The 18,921-nt window shown below is 48.2% G+C and overlaps 1 protein-coding gene across 1 annotated transcript in view; it reads left to right on the top strand.

Moving 5' to 3' along the window:
• The window catches only part of GOLGA5 (golgin A5), a 36,627-nt gene extending 31,443 nt beyond the window's left edge, over positions 1 to 5,184 (top strand). The window contains exons 12-13 of the mRNA XM_063440524.1: positions 3,929 to 3,992; positions 4,433 to 5,184. Coding sequence (XP_063296594.1) covers positions 3,929 to 3,992; positions 4,433 to 4,513 — 145 coding nt within the window. The 3' untranslated portion in view covers positions 4,514 to 5,184. The remainder of the gene's footprint in view (positions 1 to 3,928; positions 3,993 to 4,432) is intronic.
• The last annotated feature ends 13,737 nt before the right edge of the window (positions 5,185 to 18,921 follow it).

Below are 18,921 nucleotides of genomic sequence, written 5' to 3'. Positions count from 1 at the left end.
CCATAGGAAAGCTTTGAGTAATGCTTTCCCATGGGCGGTTTGAATGCGCGCGCAGCTCTTACCGCGCATGTGCATTCATAGCTGACGTCGGCAGAGAGAGGAGAGGTCACCAGCGCCGAAGGAGCCGCCGCTGGATTAAGGTAAGTGGCTGAAGGGGGGGACCTAATAACCCTGTAGTGCTCCTTTAGGTGTTTGATCCCAAATAAAACCAAACGCAAGTGATGATCATTATTAGCCAGAATTGCAAAATCTGGACTTTGCTAGTGAATACCAGACTACACAAAAATCATAACTGTCTGAGAACAAATCTTTAAATGACCTCTATTTACAATACAAAACTGATCACAAACACCTACCTTTCCTGTGGAACAATATTATGATTCTTTATGTAAAGTGGGAATATCTTTAGCTTGATTTCTAGGGTAAAAGTGTTTTATTACATAAAGTAAAAAGCGAAAAACGCCAGCCTCTTGCCCTGTGACTATGGCCCCTGGGGGTGAATTGCCTTTTAAAACACTTTTCTGCACCTTTAAATCCTATGGAAAAGGATCTGCACTTTTGAAATGGCACTTCGGATACAGCCGAAGTGGCCGCCATTCGTATAGTCAAACACGTGGCGGCGGCCATCTTGTTTAGCCGAACGCGGCCAGCGTGGAACTTTACCTTCTATAGAACTTCGGTAGTCGAACAATGTTCGACAATTCGAACGCCACTTTAACTTTGGCTATTTGCACGAACAGAACTTAACTATTGAAAATAGACCGGCCGCACAGCTAAAACAATTTTGGGCATGAAAGCCATGCTGGCGGTTGGTCAAAAGAGACTTCCATAAAACTTTGAACCCCTGCTCTGATCTGGGTGATTTTTGGATATGTTGTTCACCCAGATCAGGGATATGGGGTGTTTTCTGTTTTGGGTAAAAATTTATGTTTTCTGCCTGTGGTAATTGAATTAGTCCATTGTCTTTGTTAATTGTATCACAGGCAGAGGGGAGGGTTTGTGTACAGTAACTGGGAGTGTTCAAATGTAAAAACTGTTTTTATTGGATTGTGCATTTCATGTCCTGTGCCCCACAAGGTCCACGTGGGCGGTTACCTTGTCGCGAAATACAGTATAAAAGAAGCAGCTGTACCATTAAACCTTCAGTTCTACTTGACCCTTAACTCGCAGCCTTGACTTGTGTTTGGAGGGGACAGCGATATCCCTCCAGGGATTGCTATGCTCTTCATACTCCCTTAGCTTCATTGAGCTCTTGTAAGAGCTTGTTCCTGTTCCACTCTCTGGGGAAAGAGAGGTTCACCCACTGGAACCTTGTCGTAGGTCCAGGGTGGGTAGGAGACGGCGAAACCCCAACCAAGCTGCGGCAGTTCGTGGGGTCTGCAGTGGTTATGGTGTCTGGTGCTGTGCTGATGGTCCATGGTGAGCGCTAGGAGCATCCTTCTACGGTCCAACCCTCAGCTAGCCTGGGGCAACAGTAAGAAAAGGGTTACTCCAACCACCATGACCGTTTCTGCAAATTGTCATTGTGGCAGGAGTCTGTAAGTGCAGGGTTTCAGAGATAGTTACACTTTTGTGCAGTCAGCTACTTACACGCTCTGCACACATGATTTTCACAGCCTGGAAGTATGTGCATGACTCCTAATGTCTTCCGCACAAACTGCAAGGGGATGTATTTGTCTCCATACCTCCCTATAAGCTCCATTACTGGGTGCTGTGTTTTTTTTTTTGTTTGTTTTTTTTTGCTCTCCCCCTCCTTGGGTTCGGAGTTTGTTAAAATGGCCAACCATAGGCTTCTCCAAGAGAAGCTTTTGAATGGATCACGTAATGGCTGCTGTGACAGACAGGAGAGTTGCCAGGCGCTGAATTTCAGATACTTTTTTTTTTTTTAGATTCATTTTACCGTTTGGGAGAAATACCTTTTAACAATCATTCCCAAGAGGGCATTAGGAATTTAAAAGAAAAGGGAAAAAAATTTAATAGCAATCTACTTCCCTAATACTATCCTTACCTTTTGTGTCACTATACCCCACTCCCTCTAGCATGTAAACTCATTGAGCAGGGCCCTCAACCCCTTTGTTCCTGTATGTCAAACTTGTCTGGTTACAATTACATGTTTGTTAGTCCACCCATTGTAAAGTGCTATGGAATTTGTTGGCACTATATAAAAATAATAAAATAATGCAGAACAAATAATATATTTCATGGTATCCTCTTATTTAATTTTGTTTGAGAATGTTTACCCTATTATTGCTGATGCTCTCATCAAATTTAAGTATACTGATTTTGCATTACAAGGAAAGTCTCCATTAAAGAGACACTGCAACCACTTCAATGAGATTATATAGTTAGTACCTACAGAGTCTGGTGTCCACTGGCACCATCCTTCCATTAAGTTTTAAAGTGACACTACAGGCACACAGATCACTTCAACTCATTGATGAAGTGGTCTGTGAAATGGGCGCTGGAATCGAGTAAATACACAAAGATTTTTTTTTTTTTATTATTTTTTTTTTTAACCCTTCTGTGGGGGACAGAGGGAAATATAGTGTAAGGAATACAGATTTAACTTTATTGTACAAATTGATTGGAAAGAAATTATAACAAGAGGATGTGGAAACGGCAATTGTACAATGATTTTTGTTTTAACATCTAACCCTGCTCACACCAAAAGTCCTGAATGAGAAAACCTCCATATCTCAGTGCAGGTAAAGATGTCCTCCTCATCCCTGTGAACCTCCACTTCTTGTAGAATGTTTAACATATATTAAAACAGATTTTTACTTGCCTTGCCTACCCAACCATTGGGGTTTTGAGCAGTAGGATTCAAATATATTGCTTCTTTATAGTTCAGACAAATACCACCAAACAATTGCATCCTTTTGAAAGACAAAAAAAAAAGAAGCTATTTAGTTATCCTTCTAGCTAATCTCATTAGCAGTAGCTGTCAAAGCGATTTTTAATAAAAGTGTATTAAAATTTGAACAGGATGCAAATCAAAACAGAATGTTTCAAATAAATACATTAACGGGGTTATTTACTAAAATTTGAAATTCACTTTATTTACTTAAGTCTAGAATAGCAAAAATGATAGCATAGCTGGCTTAGAACATTTTTCCAGTACATCTATTTAGACCTTAAATTTCTAATTCAGTTTGAATTCTCGCTTTAGTGGATTAACCATGTGTCGGGTCATCCCTTCCTTAAAAAAAACATTTTAAACCGTGTCTTCCTTTATTAGTCCTATTTATAAAGTTAATCTCTTGTGGCAAACTCTGGTCCCATATCACCACACTGGTAAGTAATTTTTGCATGATAATAATGCCCACAATCCTTTTTTTCTTTTAACTAAATGACGAATAGCAAAGTATCAGCTATATCTAAGCTGTGGTTATAGCAGAGCTTGATACATTTTCCAGATTGGCTGTAATTAGCTAAAAATCACCCCAATTTGCTCTGTAGTGAATATATCTTTGTGTAAACCTTTCCCACATGTATTTACTAAACCGACAACTCTGGAGGATAGAGCAGGGAATTTAAGATCTCAGCCAAAAAAGAATATTTTCCAGAATTCTGTAAATTCTGTTGTGCGTCGGTCCTTGTTTTATCAGGAGTGCCCAAAATGTTGAAACACACAAGGTCTGTTTCTGATCCACTGTACTCTGCATCACTGGTCTCTTATTTTACCTAAACTTGCTGATTTTAGATCTAGAAATTAGTCTTGCATATTGTTATAGAAATTAAGTTTTAATGAATCTTTTGTTTTGATAGTAAGCTACCTTTCCATGGATTACTGGATTGCACACATGATAACGGACCAAGGAAATTTGGTTATAAGTTAATCTTAAACATTGGGGTAAATGATGCAAGATCACATTAAATTATTTATGCCTATGTAATTAAGATTAAACTTTGTGTTTTTGTTTTGCAGTATCAGATTAGGCATATTCCTCAGAAGATATCCAATCGCGAGGCTGTTCATTATCATTTATATGGTGAGTTACGAGCGATTCTAATTGGAGAAAGGGGACAGCTATCAAACATGACTATATTTCTATAATTATTTCAAATGCCATCCTCAATCATTTCAAAACATTAACAAATGGGAGAGGAGAGAACAGTCTAACCTTAGAGTACAGATGTTTGGGAACTACATTGCCTACAGTGCTCTGCCAACCTAAAGACTAGACCTAGATGATTGTCTTGGGAAATGTAGTTTTACAGTATTAATTCTAGCCACCATTAGTTGTGTTACAATTTTGTTTTGAGATTTGCACAAAAGGCAAGGCATTAAATGCAAATCTTCTTATGCCACAATCCTCTGTATATGGACAGAGGGTGCCTAATACATGTATTAGGGTGTACAGGGTGCATGCAGCAGTAAACTAATCAATCTGTCACATAGTAATATGTCCATTTTTGTTTCTAATTTCAGGCACTTCTTCACCTATGGGTGATGATTGTTCTTCTCACGTACACCCCAGAAATGCATCATGACCAACCACCAGGAAAGTAATATCAGAAACCAAAGAGCATCCCTTGTAAACGTGCCACATTTACTCTGTTACGGAAAAAATTTACATCTACTTTAGACTAGGGGACATCTTTCAATAACCAATCAATCCTACTATTCTTTTAATTAAAACAATATCTTCTCTAATCGGATGCAAAAGATGAGAAATTTATTATACAACAAGTGATTTAAGGGTAATGCAAGCAGGGCAGTGATCTTTTGAAATACTCTGCACTGATCGGGTATTCGATCACAGTAACAAACCGCAAGTTTCTCTCTCAAGACATTTGTTCATGGACAGAAGGTGTTATGTACAGTTCGATTTGAGTTTCCTAGAAAATTTCACAGATTCTATCAGTTCACATTTGCACAATTGAACCCATTGCAAGCTGGGACATGTTTTCACAGATGATCATACAGTTCATTGGAAGCCAAACGGTTCGAAGGATTTGGTGCATTATGTAAATTATCTATAATCAGGGACTTGAAATGTAATTAAATAAATTATACATGGTTCTGTTCTTTATGTTCAAAATTCTTATGCACTTGTTTAGGTTTTAAATGTAAATAGTTGCTCCTTTTTTTCCAAGCTATTAAAATACTTACAGGCCTGTCAAATGACTAGTGCAATCTTTTAGTTATTTACTAAAAGTATTAATAAAACATCAAACATTGTTGTTTATTTTTCTGATTTAACTTTAGCAGAGGGCAGAAAAAGCATGCGTCTCAATTGCTGTAAATAATTAATGGTGTGTATTATCCAGTAGGGGGAGGCAACAGATCAAGTCTTAAAGGATTTCTCCACTGCTATTATGTATTCTCTAAGCATTTATGTTTGTTGTACAGCCTCTCTTTAGGTCCTCAACCCAGTTTTTGGCCCAATTAATCTTTTAACATATGTTCAAATTTAGCCTAGAATCCAATACTGGGCAAAGTCAGATGCTTCCCTCTTTGTGGTCCAATCAAATGCTTCTCATAGAGAAACATTTGATTAGATAAGTCTGCAATAGTGGAGATGGACAGAGGGTATTTAAAAAAAAAAAAAAAAGAAAAAGCTAAAGAAACCCATAAATATGGATACGGGGAGAGGCATTCAAGCTTCCCCTTGCAGGCATACACCCAAGTACTGCCTGTGACAAACACTCTTTACCGTGGACGTTGGCCATGAACTCCTGGAGGAGTGTGGAAGATGGCCTCTTGCCAACGGACTATGGTTCGGGTCGAAGACACCTGTTTGGGAGTTACCCTGCCCAGCCGCCATTAGCAGCTTTCCCTCTGTGTCTCTGGTTCGGCACTTTCCTTTCTCACGAATGGAACCGTACGCTAGCTGACGTTTGCAAGAAAACCACGACTGGTACTCAGCGGTACTTAGCCGCGAACGATTTTCCGCATGAGGACTTTGTTATCTCCCAGGCACAGAGATCTCTGGGAGGGGCTTGCATTGTATTGTTTGGAGACCCTCTGCCGGGGGTTGTGTAGATAAGCAAAGAAAGGGGACGATAAATGGGGAGCCTGAGGCAGAATAAAGATGAGCAGGGAGAGCCTGGGTTCCTCCTCCCTTTTCACCTTTCACTCATGTTACGGTTGCCTCAGACTAGCTGAGGCTTGGGCTGCTTGGATGTCCTTGTCCCCGATCTTGGAGAGTGGTAGAAAGCACCAATTCAGCAACTAGCAATCTTCCTGCAAGTGTAGCGTATCCCTGTAGCTCTGAGCAGAGCTAGTGATCAGCATTTCCCTACAACACGAGTCGCGGCTGCAAGTTGAGGATAAGAAGTCTGGTTTATTGAGCAGAAAGGCATTGCTTATATACACGTTTTCAGGCCAGAGGCACACCCCTCCGGACCTGATGGTACACAATGCTACAAGAGACAATAAAAACAAAGTGCATCTTTTCAAACCCTCCCCTCTATCCTGGAGATAATTAGCTTAAATGGTTACAGTAACTGAATTATTTCCAGGTACAGGCAATATTCTGGTTTTGCAATTACTATAAAAACTACATAAAAATCCATAACTCATACAATATATTATTCAACTTATACATTCAACATATACCCAGACAGCTTGGATCTGAGCGCACAAGATATTAAAAAAGCGCTCAGATCACACAAATAGAATGGGAACGCCATGGGGATATAGTTTGTCTACAGGGTTGTTCGGTAAAAATCAACCCAGTAATTAGCTCCACAATGTTCAGGCATAGGGTCGGTCTAGCCTCCAGAGTCTCAAAGTACCGAACAGCACGGTGTTCATTGATTTAAACATGAACGGATGAGGTTTTGGCGATCCCAGCTGGGCATTCGGCAGTTAAAGATGGCCGCCGCCACATGTTAGTGCATACGAACAACGACCACCCAGCCGTTCGACAATTAAGCTGCGGTTAACCAAAAATCGCAGCTTCTGGGTGGTAAATAGGCGACACACTCCATAGGCCGGGTGGTCGGTCATTCGTGCATAGAAATGACCTGGGGAAGGTTTTCGTAGGTTTTATTATAGCAACATAAACCGCAAAAGTGTCAGACAGAGGATATTTTGTAACAACTCAGTCTAGACTAGTGTGTAGGTGGATTAGCGATACTCTCTGCAGGAGAGCTCAATCACTTATAGCTGTACCCAGGACCCTGTTCCAGGGTGGGAAGCGACGGTTAGGGGCTGAAGCACTCCTGTGTCCCAGAGAATAGCTACCCGGTCAAGGTGCCTACCATGTAGAAGAGGATTATGACGGATGCCAGTGTGTTTACTACATAATACAGATTGAGGAACAGCGCACACATAAAAATACTGTTTGCAGAGATAGCGGATTTAAAGTAGCCTTGTAAAATTTGAAACTTATTATATGGAGATTCAGTTCCACCATATGGCCACGGTGTGTGCAAAGCCCTCCACTACTTCGCAGTAACCCAATATCGGTGTATCCTACACAAATTCCAATGTGCTAATACTAAATAAGCTGAAGTGTATTGTGAATATATAATGCAAAAATAAAGTGATTAAAAAAACAACAATTAAGTTATTAGTGTTTTGATGGATATACTTACAAGGCATATAATGATATGCATTGTGAGAATATACATCAAAGCACTATCACTTTAATTATAATTTTTCCTCTGGTGGAGAGTAGTTAAAGCAACATTACTATCCAAAACCTCCTCAAATCACTTTCCTGTGGTCATCTCCAAAGGGGCATCTGAAGCTGGGGTGCTCAACCAAAAAGAAATCTGGTTTGGACTCCAAACTTACATAGTAAAGACAAAGAGGAGCAGGGGGAGCCTGGGCAAAGGAAGATGGAGCAAAAGGAGCCTGGGGCAGAGGAGCATGAGGAAGCCTGGGGAAGGAAGGAAGAGCGTGGGGAGCCTGGGATAGGAAGGAGGAGCAGGGGGAGCCTGGGCAAGAAAAGGGGAGCCTGGGGCAGAGGAGCAGGGGGAAGCCTGGGGCAAGGAATGAAGAGCAGTGGGAGCTTGGGTGAGGATAGAAGAGCAGGGGGAGCCTGGGCAAGGAAGGAAGAGTAGGGGAATCATGGGTAAGGAAGGAGGAGCAGGGGGAGCCTGAGTAAGGAAGAAGGAGCAGGGAGAGCCTGGGAAAAGAAGGAAGAGCAGGGGGAGCCTGGGCAAGGAAGAGGGAGCCTGGGGAAGAGGAGCATGGGGAAGCCTGTGCAAGCAGAGGCGCAGGGGGAAGCCTGGGCAAGGAATGAAGAGCAGAGGGAGAATGGGCGAGGAAGGAAGAGCAGGGGGAAGCCTGGGGCAGAGGAGCAGGGGGAGCCTGGGCAAGGAAGGAGGAGCAGGGAGAGCCTGGGCAAGGAAGGAGGAGCAGGGGGAAGCCTGGGCAAGGAAGGAAGAGCATGGGGAGCCTGGGGCAGAGGAGCAGGGGGAAGCCTGGGCAAGGAAGGAAGAGCAGGGGGAGCCAGGGGCAGAGGAGCAGGGGGAAGCCTGGGCAAGGAAGGAAGAGCAGGGGGAGCCTGGGATAGAAAGGAAGAGCAGGGGCAGCCTGGGATAGGAAGGAAGAGCAGGGGGAGCCTGGGATAGGAAGGAAGAGCAGGGGGAGCCTGGGATAGGAAGGAAGAGCAGGGGGCAGAGGAGCAGGGGGAAGCCTGGGGCAGAGGAGCAGGGGGAAGCCTGGGGCAGGGGGAAGCCTGGGCAAGGAATGAAGAGCAGGGGGAGGCTGGGATAGGAAGGAGGAGCAGGGGGAGCCTGGTGCAGAGGAGCAGGGTGAAGCCTGGGGAAGAGGAGCAGAGGGAAGTCTGGGACAGAGGAGCAGGGGGAAGCCTGGGGCAGAGGAGCAGAGGGAAGTCTGAGACAGAGGAGCAGAGGGAAGCCTGGGACAGAGGAGCAGTCGGAAGCCTTGGGCAGAGGAGCAGTGGGAAGCCTGGGCCAGAGGAGCAGGGGGAAGCCTGGGCCAGAGGAGCAGGGGGAAGCCTGGGCCAGAGGAGCAGGGGGAAGCCTGGGCCAGAGGAGCAGAGGGAAGCCTGGGGCAGAGGAGCAGAGGGAAGCCTGAGGCAGAGGAGCAGAGGGAAGCCTGGGGCAGAGGAGCAGAGGGAAGCCTGAGGCAGAGGAGCAGAGGGAAGTCTGGGGCAGAGGAGCAGAGGGAAGTCTGGGGCAGAGGAGCAGGGCGGGGGGCTGGAGCAAATGGAGCATGGGCAAAGGAAGGAGGAGTAGAGGAGCCTGGACTGGGGGAGCTTGCGGCGAGAGGAGAGGGGGGAACCTGGGACAGGGGAGTAAGGGAGCCTGGGCAAAGGAAGTAGGGATAAGGGAGCCTGGGGTGGAGGAGCCTGGGGCGAAGAAACAGGGGAAGCCTGGGGCAGAGGAGCAGGGGGAGCCTGGGCAAGGAAGGAGGAGCAGGGAGAGCCTGGGCAAGGAAGGAGGAGCAGGGAGAGCCTGGGCAAGGAAGGAGGAGCAGGGGGAAGCCTGGGCAAGGAAGGAAGAGCATGGGGAGCCTGGGGCAGAGGAGCAGGGGGAAGCCTGGGCAAGGAAGGAAGAGCAGGGGGAGCCAGGGGCAGAGGAGCAGGGGGAAGCCTGGGCAAGGAAGGAAGAGCAGGGGGAGCCTGGGATAGAAAGGAAGAGCAGGGGCAGCCTGGGATAGGAAGGAAGAGCAGGGGGAGCCTGGGATAGGAAGGAAGAGCAGGGGGAGCCTGGGATAGGAAGGAAGAGCAGGGGGCAGAGGAGCAGGGGGAAGCCTGGGGCAGAGGAGCAGGGGGAAGCCTGGGGCAGGGGGAAGCCTGGGCAAGGAATGAAGAGCAGGGGGAGGCTGGGATAGGAAGGAGGAGCAGGGGGAGCCTGGTGCAGAGGAGCAGGGTGAAGCCTGGGGAAGAGGAGCAGAGGGAAGAGGGGCAGAGGAGCAGAGGGAAGTCTGGGACAGAGGAGCAGGGGGAAGCCTGGGGCAGAGGAGCAGAGGGAAGTCTGAGACAGAGGAGCAGAGGGAAGCCTGGGGCAGAGGAGCAGTGGGAAGCCTGGGCCAGAGGAGCAGGGGGAAGCCTGGGCCAGAGGAGCAGGGGGAAGCCTGGGCCAGAGGAGCAGAGGGAAGCCTGGGGCAGAGGAGCAGAGGGAAGCCTGAGGCAGAGGAGCAGAGGGAAGCCTGGGGCAGAGGAGCAGAGGGAAGCCTGAGGCAGAGGAGCAGAGGGAAGTCTGGGGCAGAGGAGCAGAGGGAAGTCTGGGGCAGAGGAGCAGAGGGAAGCCTGGGGCAGAGGAGCAGGGCGGGGGGCTGGGGCGAAGGAGCAAATGGAGCATGGGCAAAGGAAGGAGGAGTAGAGGAGCCTGGACTGGGGGAGCTTGCGGCGAGAGGAGAAGGGGGAACCTGGGACAGGGGAGTAAGGGAGCCTGGGCAAAGGAAGTAGGGATAAGGGAGCCTGGGGTGGAGGAGCCTGGGGCGAAGAAACAGGGGGAGTCTGGGGCAAGGGAGTCTGGGGTAAAGGAGCAGGGGGAGTCTGGGGCAAAGGAGAAGGGTGAGCCTGGGTCAGAGGAGCAGGGGGAACCTTGGAGAACTAGGGAATGAAACACATGTTCCCGCTGTGAACCAGAGTATTTGGAGTGACACTTATGAATAGGGGGAGGGGCTAGGCAAATAAGGAAGAGCAGGAGGAGGCTGGGATAGGAAGGAGGAGCAGGGGGGAGCCTGGTGCAGAGGAGCAGGGTGAAGCCTGGGGAAGAGGAGCAGAGGGAAGCCTGGGGAAGAGGGGCAGAGGAGCAGGGTGAAGCCTGGGGAAGATGAGCAGGGTGAAGCCTGGGACAGAGGAGCAGGGGGAAGTCTGGGCCAGAGGAGCAGGGGGAAGCCTGGGCCAGAGGAGCAGGTGGAAGCCTGGGCCAGAGGAGCAGGTGGAAGCCTGGAGCAAATGGAGCATGGGCAAAGGAAGGAGGAGTAGAGGAGCCTGGACTAGGGGAAGTTTCCGGCGAGAGGAGAATGGGAAACCTGGGACAGAGGAGTAAGGGAGCCTGGGCAAAGGAAGGAGGGATAAGGGAGCCTGGGGCGAAGGAGCAGGGGAAGTCTGGGGCAAGGGAGCCTGGGGTGGAGGAGCCTGGGGCGAAGGAGCAGGGTGAGTCTGAGGCAGAGGAGTAGGGGAACCCTGGGGCAGAGGAGCAGGGGGGAGCATGGGGCAGAGGAATAGGAGGAAACCTGGGCAAGGAATGAAGAACAGGGGGAGTCTGGGCAAGTAAGGAAGAGCTGGGGGAGCTTGGGTGAGGAAGGAAGAGCAGGGGGAGCCTGGGGCAGAGGGAAGCCTGGGCAAGGAATGAAGAGCAGGGGGAGCCTGGGATAGGACGGAGGTTCAGAGGGAGCCTGGGCAAGGAAGGAGGAGCAGGTGGAGCCTGGGAAAAGAAATGGGGAGCATGGGGCAGACGAGCAGGGGAAAGCCTGGGCAAGGAAGGAATAGCAGGGGGAGCCTGGGATAGGAAGGATGAGCAGGGGGCAGATCAGCATCGGAAACCTGGGGCAGATCAGCATCGGAAGCCTGGGGCAGATCAGCATCGAAAGCCTGGGGCAGATCAGCATCGAAAGCCTGGGGCAGATCAGCATCGGAAGCCTGGAGCAGAGGAGCATCGGAAGCCTGGGGCAGAGGAGCATCGGAAGCCTGGGGCAGAGGAGCAGAGGGAAGCCTGGGGCAGAGGAGCAGAGGGAAGCCTGGGGCAGAGGAGCAGAGGGAAGCCTGGGGCAGAGGAGCAGGGGGAAGCCTGGGGCAGAGGAGCAGGGGAAAGCCTGGGGCAGAGGAGCAGGGGGAAGCCTGGGGCAGAGGAGCAGGGGGAAGCCTGGGGCAGAGGAGCAGGGGGAAGCCTGAGGAAGCGGAGCAGAGGGAAGCCTGAGGAAGAGGAGCAGAGGGAAGCCTGAGGAAGAGGAGCAGAGGGAAGCATGGGGCAGAGAAGCAGGGGGAAGCCTGGGGCAGAGGAGAAGAGGGAAGCCTGGGGGCGGAGGAGAAGAGGGAAGCCTGGGGGCGGAGGAGCAGGGGGAAGCCTGGGGGCAGAGGAGCAGGGGGAAGCCTGGGGGCAGAGGAGCAGGGGGAAGCCTGGGGGCAGAGGAGCAGGGGGAAGCCTGGGGGCAGAGGAGCTGGGGGCAGAGGAGCAGGGGGAGCCTGGGGCAGAAGAGCAGGGGGAGCCTGGGGCAGATGAGCAGGGGGGGCCTGGGGCAGAGGAGCAGGGGGGGCCTGGGGCAGAGGAGCAGGGGGGGGGGGGCTGGGGCAGAGGAGCAGGGGGGGGGGGCTGGGGCAGAGGAGCAGGGGGGGGGGGGGCTGGGGCAAAGGAGCAAATGAAGCATGGGCAAAGGAAGGAGGAGTAGAGGAGCCTGGACTGGGGGAGTTTGCGTCGAGAGGAGAAGGGGGAACCTGGGACAGGGGAGTAAGGGAGCCTGGGCAAAGGAAGTAGGGATAAGGGAGCCTGGGGCGAAGGAACAGGGGGAGTCTGGGGCGGGGGAGTCTGGGGTAAAGGAGCAGGGGAGTCTGGGGCAAAGGAGAAGGGGGAGCCTGGGTCAGAGGAGCAGGGGGAGCCTTGGCAAAGGAAGGAGGACTAGGGAATGAAACACATGTTCCCGCTGGGAACCAGAGTATTTGGAGTGACACTTATGAATAGAGTTAAACATGTTAAAGTGAAATAATGTCCCAATATACAAGGTGAAGTGTGAATAAATACTATTTTAGACTATACCTACACATACTAATGCTAAATTAATGTGGATTACCTTTACTATATTGCTTGGAATTGGAAAGCATGCTCAGTGGGTAACATTACATGTTAATGTGGACTGCAGACAGTTTCTGTGTCCATATATACCTCTCACAGGGGCGGGCTGGGAAGGGGGGCAGGGAGGCAATTGCCCCCCAGGCCGCCCTAAACCCAGGGCTGCCCACACCCAGCAAAAAAAGGAAAAATCTGAATCCCCTGCTTCTGGCTGAGGAGTCAGATTTTTCAACTTACCTCACTCTTCCTGCAGTCAGTGGAGTCGGCCTCTCCTGATGATGTCAGGAGGAGGGGGCGTGACTTCCACTGCTCTTCTCACAAGACCGCTGGGGAGTCTGTGAGAAGAGCAGAGGAAGTCACGGCCCCTCCTCCTCACATCATCAGAAGAGGACGACTGCACTGGCTGCTGCTGGTTGCTGCTCCTGTTGGCTGCTGTCCACCCCTCCCTGTCCTAAGGTAAGACGGGAGGTGGGAAATACACTTTAGTACCCTTCCTCAGCCCCTGTCCCCCCTCCTCAGCCCTGTCCCCTCCTCAGCCCCTGTCCCCTTAGTCAGCCCCTGTCCCCTTAGTCAGCCCCTGCCCCCTCCTCAGCCCCTGCCCCCTCTTCCAGCCCCTGTCCTCTTCCAGCCCCTGTCCTCTTCCAACCCTGTCCTCGTCCAGCCCCTGTCCTCGTCCAGCCCCTGTCCTCGTCAAAGCCCCTGTCCTCTTCCAGCCCCTGTCCTCTCCTCAGCCCCTGTTCCTTACCTCAGCCCCTGTACCCCTTAGTCAGCCCCTGTCCCCTCCTCAGCCTCTGTCCCCATCTCAGCCCTGTCCCCTCCTCACCCACTGTCCCCTCCTCACCCACTGCCCCCACCTCAGCCCCTGTCCCCACCTCAGCCCCTGTCCCCACCTCAGCCCCTGTCCCCACCTCAGCCCCTGTCCCCATCTCAGCCCCTGTCCCCATCTCAGCCCCTGCCCCCACCTCAGCCCCTGCCCCCACCTCAGCCCCTGTCCCCACCTCCCCTTAGTCAGCCCCTGTCCCCTTAGTCAGCTCCTACCTCAGCCCCTGCCCCCCCCTCCTCAGCCCCTGTCCCCTTAGTCAGCCCCTGTCCCCTACCTCAGCCCCTGTCCCCTACCTCAGCCCCTGTCCCACCCTTTCCCTGCTCCTTTCCCCCCTCTCAGCTCCTGCCCCCTTCCTCAGCCCCATGCCCCCCACCACAGCCCCATAACATCCCCACTACAGCTCCTCTCCCCCAATTGCAACCCATATTACCCACACCACAGCCCCTTTCCCAAATTGTAGCCATCCACTTGCTTCAGCCCCTATCCCCCCGTACATTTCCTAAACCCCCAATTACAGCTTATACCCTCCAGTACCACCCCCTGTCCCCCACTACAGCCCTTTCCCCTTACTCAGCCCCTGTCCACTGTTTTTAAAAGTGTAAAGTTTGTGTGTGTGTGTGTATGAGTATGTATGTGTGTATGAGTATGTCTGTGTCAGTCAGTATGTCAGTATGTCTGTGTGTGTGTGCGTCAGTATGTCAGTATGTCTGTGTGTGCATTAGAATGTCAGTATGTCTGTGTGTGCGTTAGAATGTCAGTATGTCTGTGTGTGTGTGCCAGTATGTCTGTCTGTGTGTGTGCCAGTATGTCTGTCTGTGTGTGTGCCAGTTTGTGTGTGTGCCAGTTTGTCTGTGTGTGTCAGCCAGTATGCCTGTGTGTGTGTGTGTGTCAGTATGTCTGTCTGTCTGAGTCAGTATGCCTGTAACAGTGTGTCTTTCTGTGTGTGTCTGTGTGAGTACCAGTATGTATCGCTGTGTGTGTGTGTGTCAGTATGTCTGTGTGCAAGTATGTCTCTGTGTCTGTGCCAATTTGTCTGTGTCAGCCAGTATGCCTGTGTGTGTCAGTATGTCTGTCTGTCTGAGTCAGTATGCCTGTAACAATGTGTCTTTCTGTGTGTGTCTGTGTGCCTGTCAGTGAGTGTGTGTGCCAAATCAGCAAGTGTGTGTGCCTGTCATTGATTGCTGCCCCCCCCCCCCCCAGGCCTAAGGCTGCCAGCCCTCCCCTGTACCTCTCCTCACATAGCACGATTCAATCAGTAACCCTAATGTAATCTTGCGATTTATTTGCTAAACAGTGTGTTGCTTGAAAAACGTGAAAACATTACAAATAAATAAATAAGATCAACATAGTTTGGTTTCCATATCAGGGTTTCAGGATGAGATCATTAAAATCCCTGAGCCATGCAGCAGTTTCTCATAGTAATTTATTAAACTTTAAAGGGGTTGAAGAAAAATGTCATCTTTGGAGTCCAGGCATACCCCTACATTATGTGCATTGAATTTAGCCAAATAACATAGATAGAGAATTATTAAACTTTAAAGGGGTTGAAGAAAAATGTCATCTTTGGAGTCCAGGCATACCCCTACATTATGTGCATTGAATTTAGCCAAATAACATAGATAGAGAATTTCCTTTTGTCTGTTTTTTTTTTTTTTTTTTTTTTTTTTTAATACAAGACGGTTGCAAACATCAGAAATGCATTTAGAGCAGATTGCAGTCTAAAATAAAAACCATGAATTAAGTTAGTGTCTTTATTACGTGAATTATTCCATTGTGGTTATCCTTGTAAAATAATTGCGTCACACAGCAGAAATTCCGCTGGCTGTCCTCTGAGTTACTGCTCTTGCTGGGTGTCTCGGGGTCTGAGACAGAGCAGTAATAGCAAATCATGGTGTCCCAGCTCATGTGATCACACTGACAGCCAGATTCAGTGATTACTGTGCTGTGAAGTCATCTGAACCGCATCTCTCTTCCTCTCTCTGTGTTATAAAATGGAGACAGACCAATCCGACTGATACTTTGTGTCCCTGTGAAGAAAAAAGTGATTAAAATAGTCATTAGAGTTTATGTATCGGTTCCTGGGGGATGATATTTTAGGGGAGATTGTCACACAGACAAACATTTACGCTGATCAACTACACGTGATGTGTAGTTTGTTACAGGAATAGGGTAGACTATTCCCAGGCTTAAAGACCAGAGCTTAACTTACTACACTGGGACATAGCAGGGTTATGGGGTGCCTGGGGGCAAGTCTTTAAATTCTCCCCCTTCCCCCCCCCCCCCCCCCAAACCATAGTTCCCATAATACACCATGCCGACATAGTGTGTGTATATATACAGCTAAATAAAATTGAGAATGTTCCAATGTGGATGAGAACACTCACAGGATGTTATGTTGAATTCAGCCAAATATTATAATTTGAGAGAATATTTTTTTTTATTGCAAGACTGCACTGCAAACATCAGAAATGCAATTACAGCAGATTGCAATCTCAAATAATGTTTGATGGGAACAGTTTCTTGGTCTTCCCAAAAGTGGAACACCAGAGAATCTAAGTTGGGATGGTGAGACAGGATTGGAAAATCGGGACGGGACTGTCTCGCTGAAATGGGGACAGTCGGTAGGCTTGAAACTGTTTTAAGCCATTTAGTTTAATTGCATGCCTCTTTCTGAAAAGCCTCAACTGTACTGTATAAAATGTAACTATAAATATTACATATTTCAATTGCCAAATGTTTTGTAGATTAACATCTTTATTGTATTAATGATAACAGTATTGTGTTCACAGTAATGTGCAGTCACACCAGTTATTTACTAAAGTAAAGGTATCACAAAATTAATTTTAAACTTAAAGGGTTACTCCAGCCCTTGTTAACACGTCACAAGTTTTGTTTCACAATGCCTTATTGGGCCTTTCTAACATGGAAACATATTTAAATTTACCTGAAATCCAGTTTCTTGTCATCCCTGCACTTACATGGTCCATTTAAAGGCGTCTCATAGAAAATACTTTGATTGGACTGTTTGGCCTGCTCAGAGCACATGCGCTAAGCCAGCAAGAGGAGGGAGGGAGTGGAGAGGGAGGGATTGTAAATAGAAGAAACACACAGGTATAGAAGCGAGAGTAAGCCTGCAAGGAAGAAGATAATTACCATTACCTTTAATTGACTTTATTACCAGCACGCCGTGCTCACTGACGACAGGTGTAATTTTTGCACAGATATGACATTGGGCATCCCAGAACAGAGTTCCATGCTGCCTAAGACATGCAACCGTAACCCCAATTTTGAAAAAGCTTAACCTTGACCCTAATTCCCCCACCATTTACCCTATCTCGCTACTGCGATTTGTCTCCAAGATCCTTGAGAGAGTTGTGTATGCGAGATTGACAGACTTCCTCGAATCCAACAATCTACTTGACCCGTCTAAATCTGGATCCCACGCTCGTCACTCTGTTGAAACAGCTGTGACCAAAGTATATAATGATCTTTTCACTGCTAAATCCCATGGCCATTCCTCTATCCTAATTCTCCTCAACCTTTCTGCTGCTTTTGACACTGTTGATCTTCAACAGCTTCTTCTCTTCCTCCGTAATCTCGGTCTACGAGAAACCACTCTCTCCTAGTGCTCTTCTTACCACTCCCAGCGCTCTTTTAATGTTTCTTTCTCTGGCTCTGCCTCTTCTCCCCAATCCTTCTCTGTTGGTGTTCCCCTAAGGTCTGTCCTTGGTCCCTTCGGCGTCCAGTATCATTTCTATGCGGATGACACACACATTTATCTGTCCTCCCCTGATTTGTCACCACTCCTCTTGACTCGTGTCTCTGACTGCCTCTCTGCTATCTCCAACTGGATGGCTGCTCATTTCCTTAAACTTAATCTGTCCAAAACAGAACTACTGGTCATTCTTCCCTCAAGTGTTGCTACTCCTTTGTCTGTGTCCCTCCAAGTCAATGGCGCTACCATCCTCTCTACCTCTAAGGCTCGCTGCCTAGGTGTTCTCTTTGATACCGACCTCTCTTTCACCCCTCATGTCCAATCAATCGCCAAATCCTGACGCTTCCATCTCAAAATCATTGCGCACATCTGACCCTATTTAACACCTGATACGGCAAAGGTGCTTGTCTATGCTGCTGTCCTCTCACGCCTTGACTACTGTAATCTGTTTCTCAGTGGTCTTACGTGTTCCCAACATGCCCCGTTACAGTCTATAATGAATGCGGTGGCGAGGCTCATCTTCCTGTCCACCCACACCTCCCACTTTGTCAGTCTATACATTGGTTTCCCGTAAGATATAGGGCTCAATTTAAGATCCTGATACTTGCTTACAAATCTCTACACAATGCTGCTCTGACCTACTTATCCTCACTAATACACAAATATGTCCCATCTAGGCCCCTGCGCTCTGCTGGAGACCTACGTCTAACCTTTGTTCGTACTCCTACCTCTGATGCTCACCTTAAAGACTTCTTCAGGACTGCACCGTTCCTATAGAATGCCCTTCCCCTCTCTGTTAGACTTTCACCCAATCTGCACTCCTTCAAAAAGTCTTTGAAAACTTACTTCTTTTGGAAAGCATATCAATTAAACTGTCAACAGATTTCACTCCCCGCACCCTGATTCTTCTCCTGAAACTGACATTAAAACAAAACACTAAGCCCTCAATGAAAACTATCCTAGCAACCTACTTTTCTACCCTACCCTTACCTTTTGTGTCCCTATACCCCAATCCCTCTAGCATGTAAGCTCATTGAGCAGGGTGCTCAACCCTTCTGTTCCTGTGCGTCGAACTTGTCTGGTTACAAAAACGTGTCTGTAAATCCACCCATTGTACAGCGCTACAGAACTTGTTGGCTGTTAATAAATAATAATAATAATGTGTGACGGGGGTGTATCTAGTCCCTGGCACAAAAGTGATTATATCTCTGAATGTACAGTGTTTCAAGTAGAAATGGTGCACATCCAAACTCCTACCACCATGACAACTTCAAATCACTGAACTGGTCATGGTGGTTGGAGTAACCCTTTATGGCCAAAATAGTACAACTTGAAAAAGTTAAAATATAATATTTTAAAAAAAAAATTCAAGCATAGATTAACCATTGAAGTCCCATAAAACAATTATTTATAAATTTTATATACCCATTATTAAATTAAAAACCAAAGAAAAACAAGTTACCTGCGCTCTCTCCTTTATCCCTATGTATTTTTAAACAAATGGAGGTTTTTTTAGTTACCTCCAATGGCCATGAGAGGATGAGCCCACCTGCCAACGTCAAGGCAGACCCCCCTAGGTGGGTCCTAACTCTAACCATTCACCTTGCTTCCTTGAGCCGCTGGCAAAAATCTCTAATGAGACAGGGGTATTTTTTATATACACCCCTATACATTATTAACCCTTAATAGTGAACACATGGGATGGGCGGCTGCATTGTAA

This window comes from Pelobates fuscus, chromosome 13 (genome assembly GCF_036172605.1).
Source record: "Pelobates fuscus isolate aPelFus1 chromosome 13, aPelFus1.pri, whole genome shotgun sequence".
Taxonomy (NCBI): domain Eukaryota; kingdom Metazoa; phylum Chordata; class Amphibia; order Anura; family Pelobatidae; genus Pelobates; species Pelobates fuscus.
This window is presented reverse-complemented; position numbering and strand designations above follow the sequence as displayed.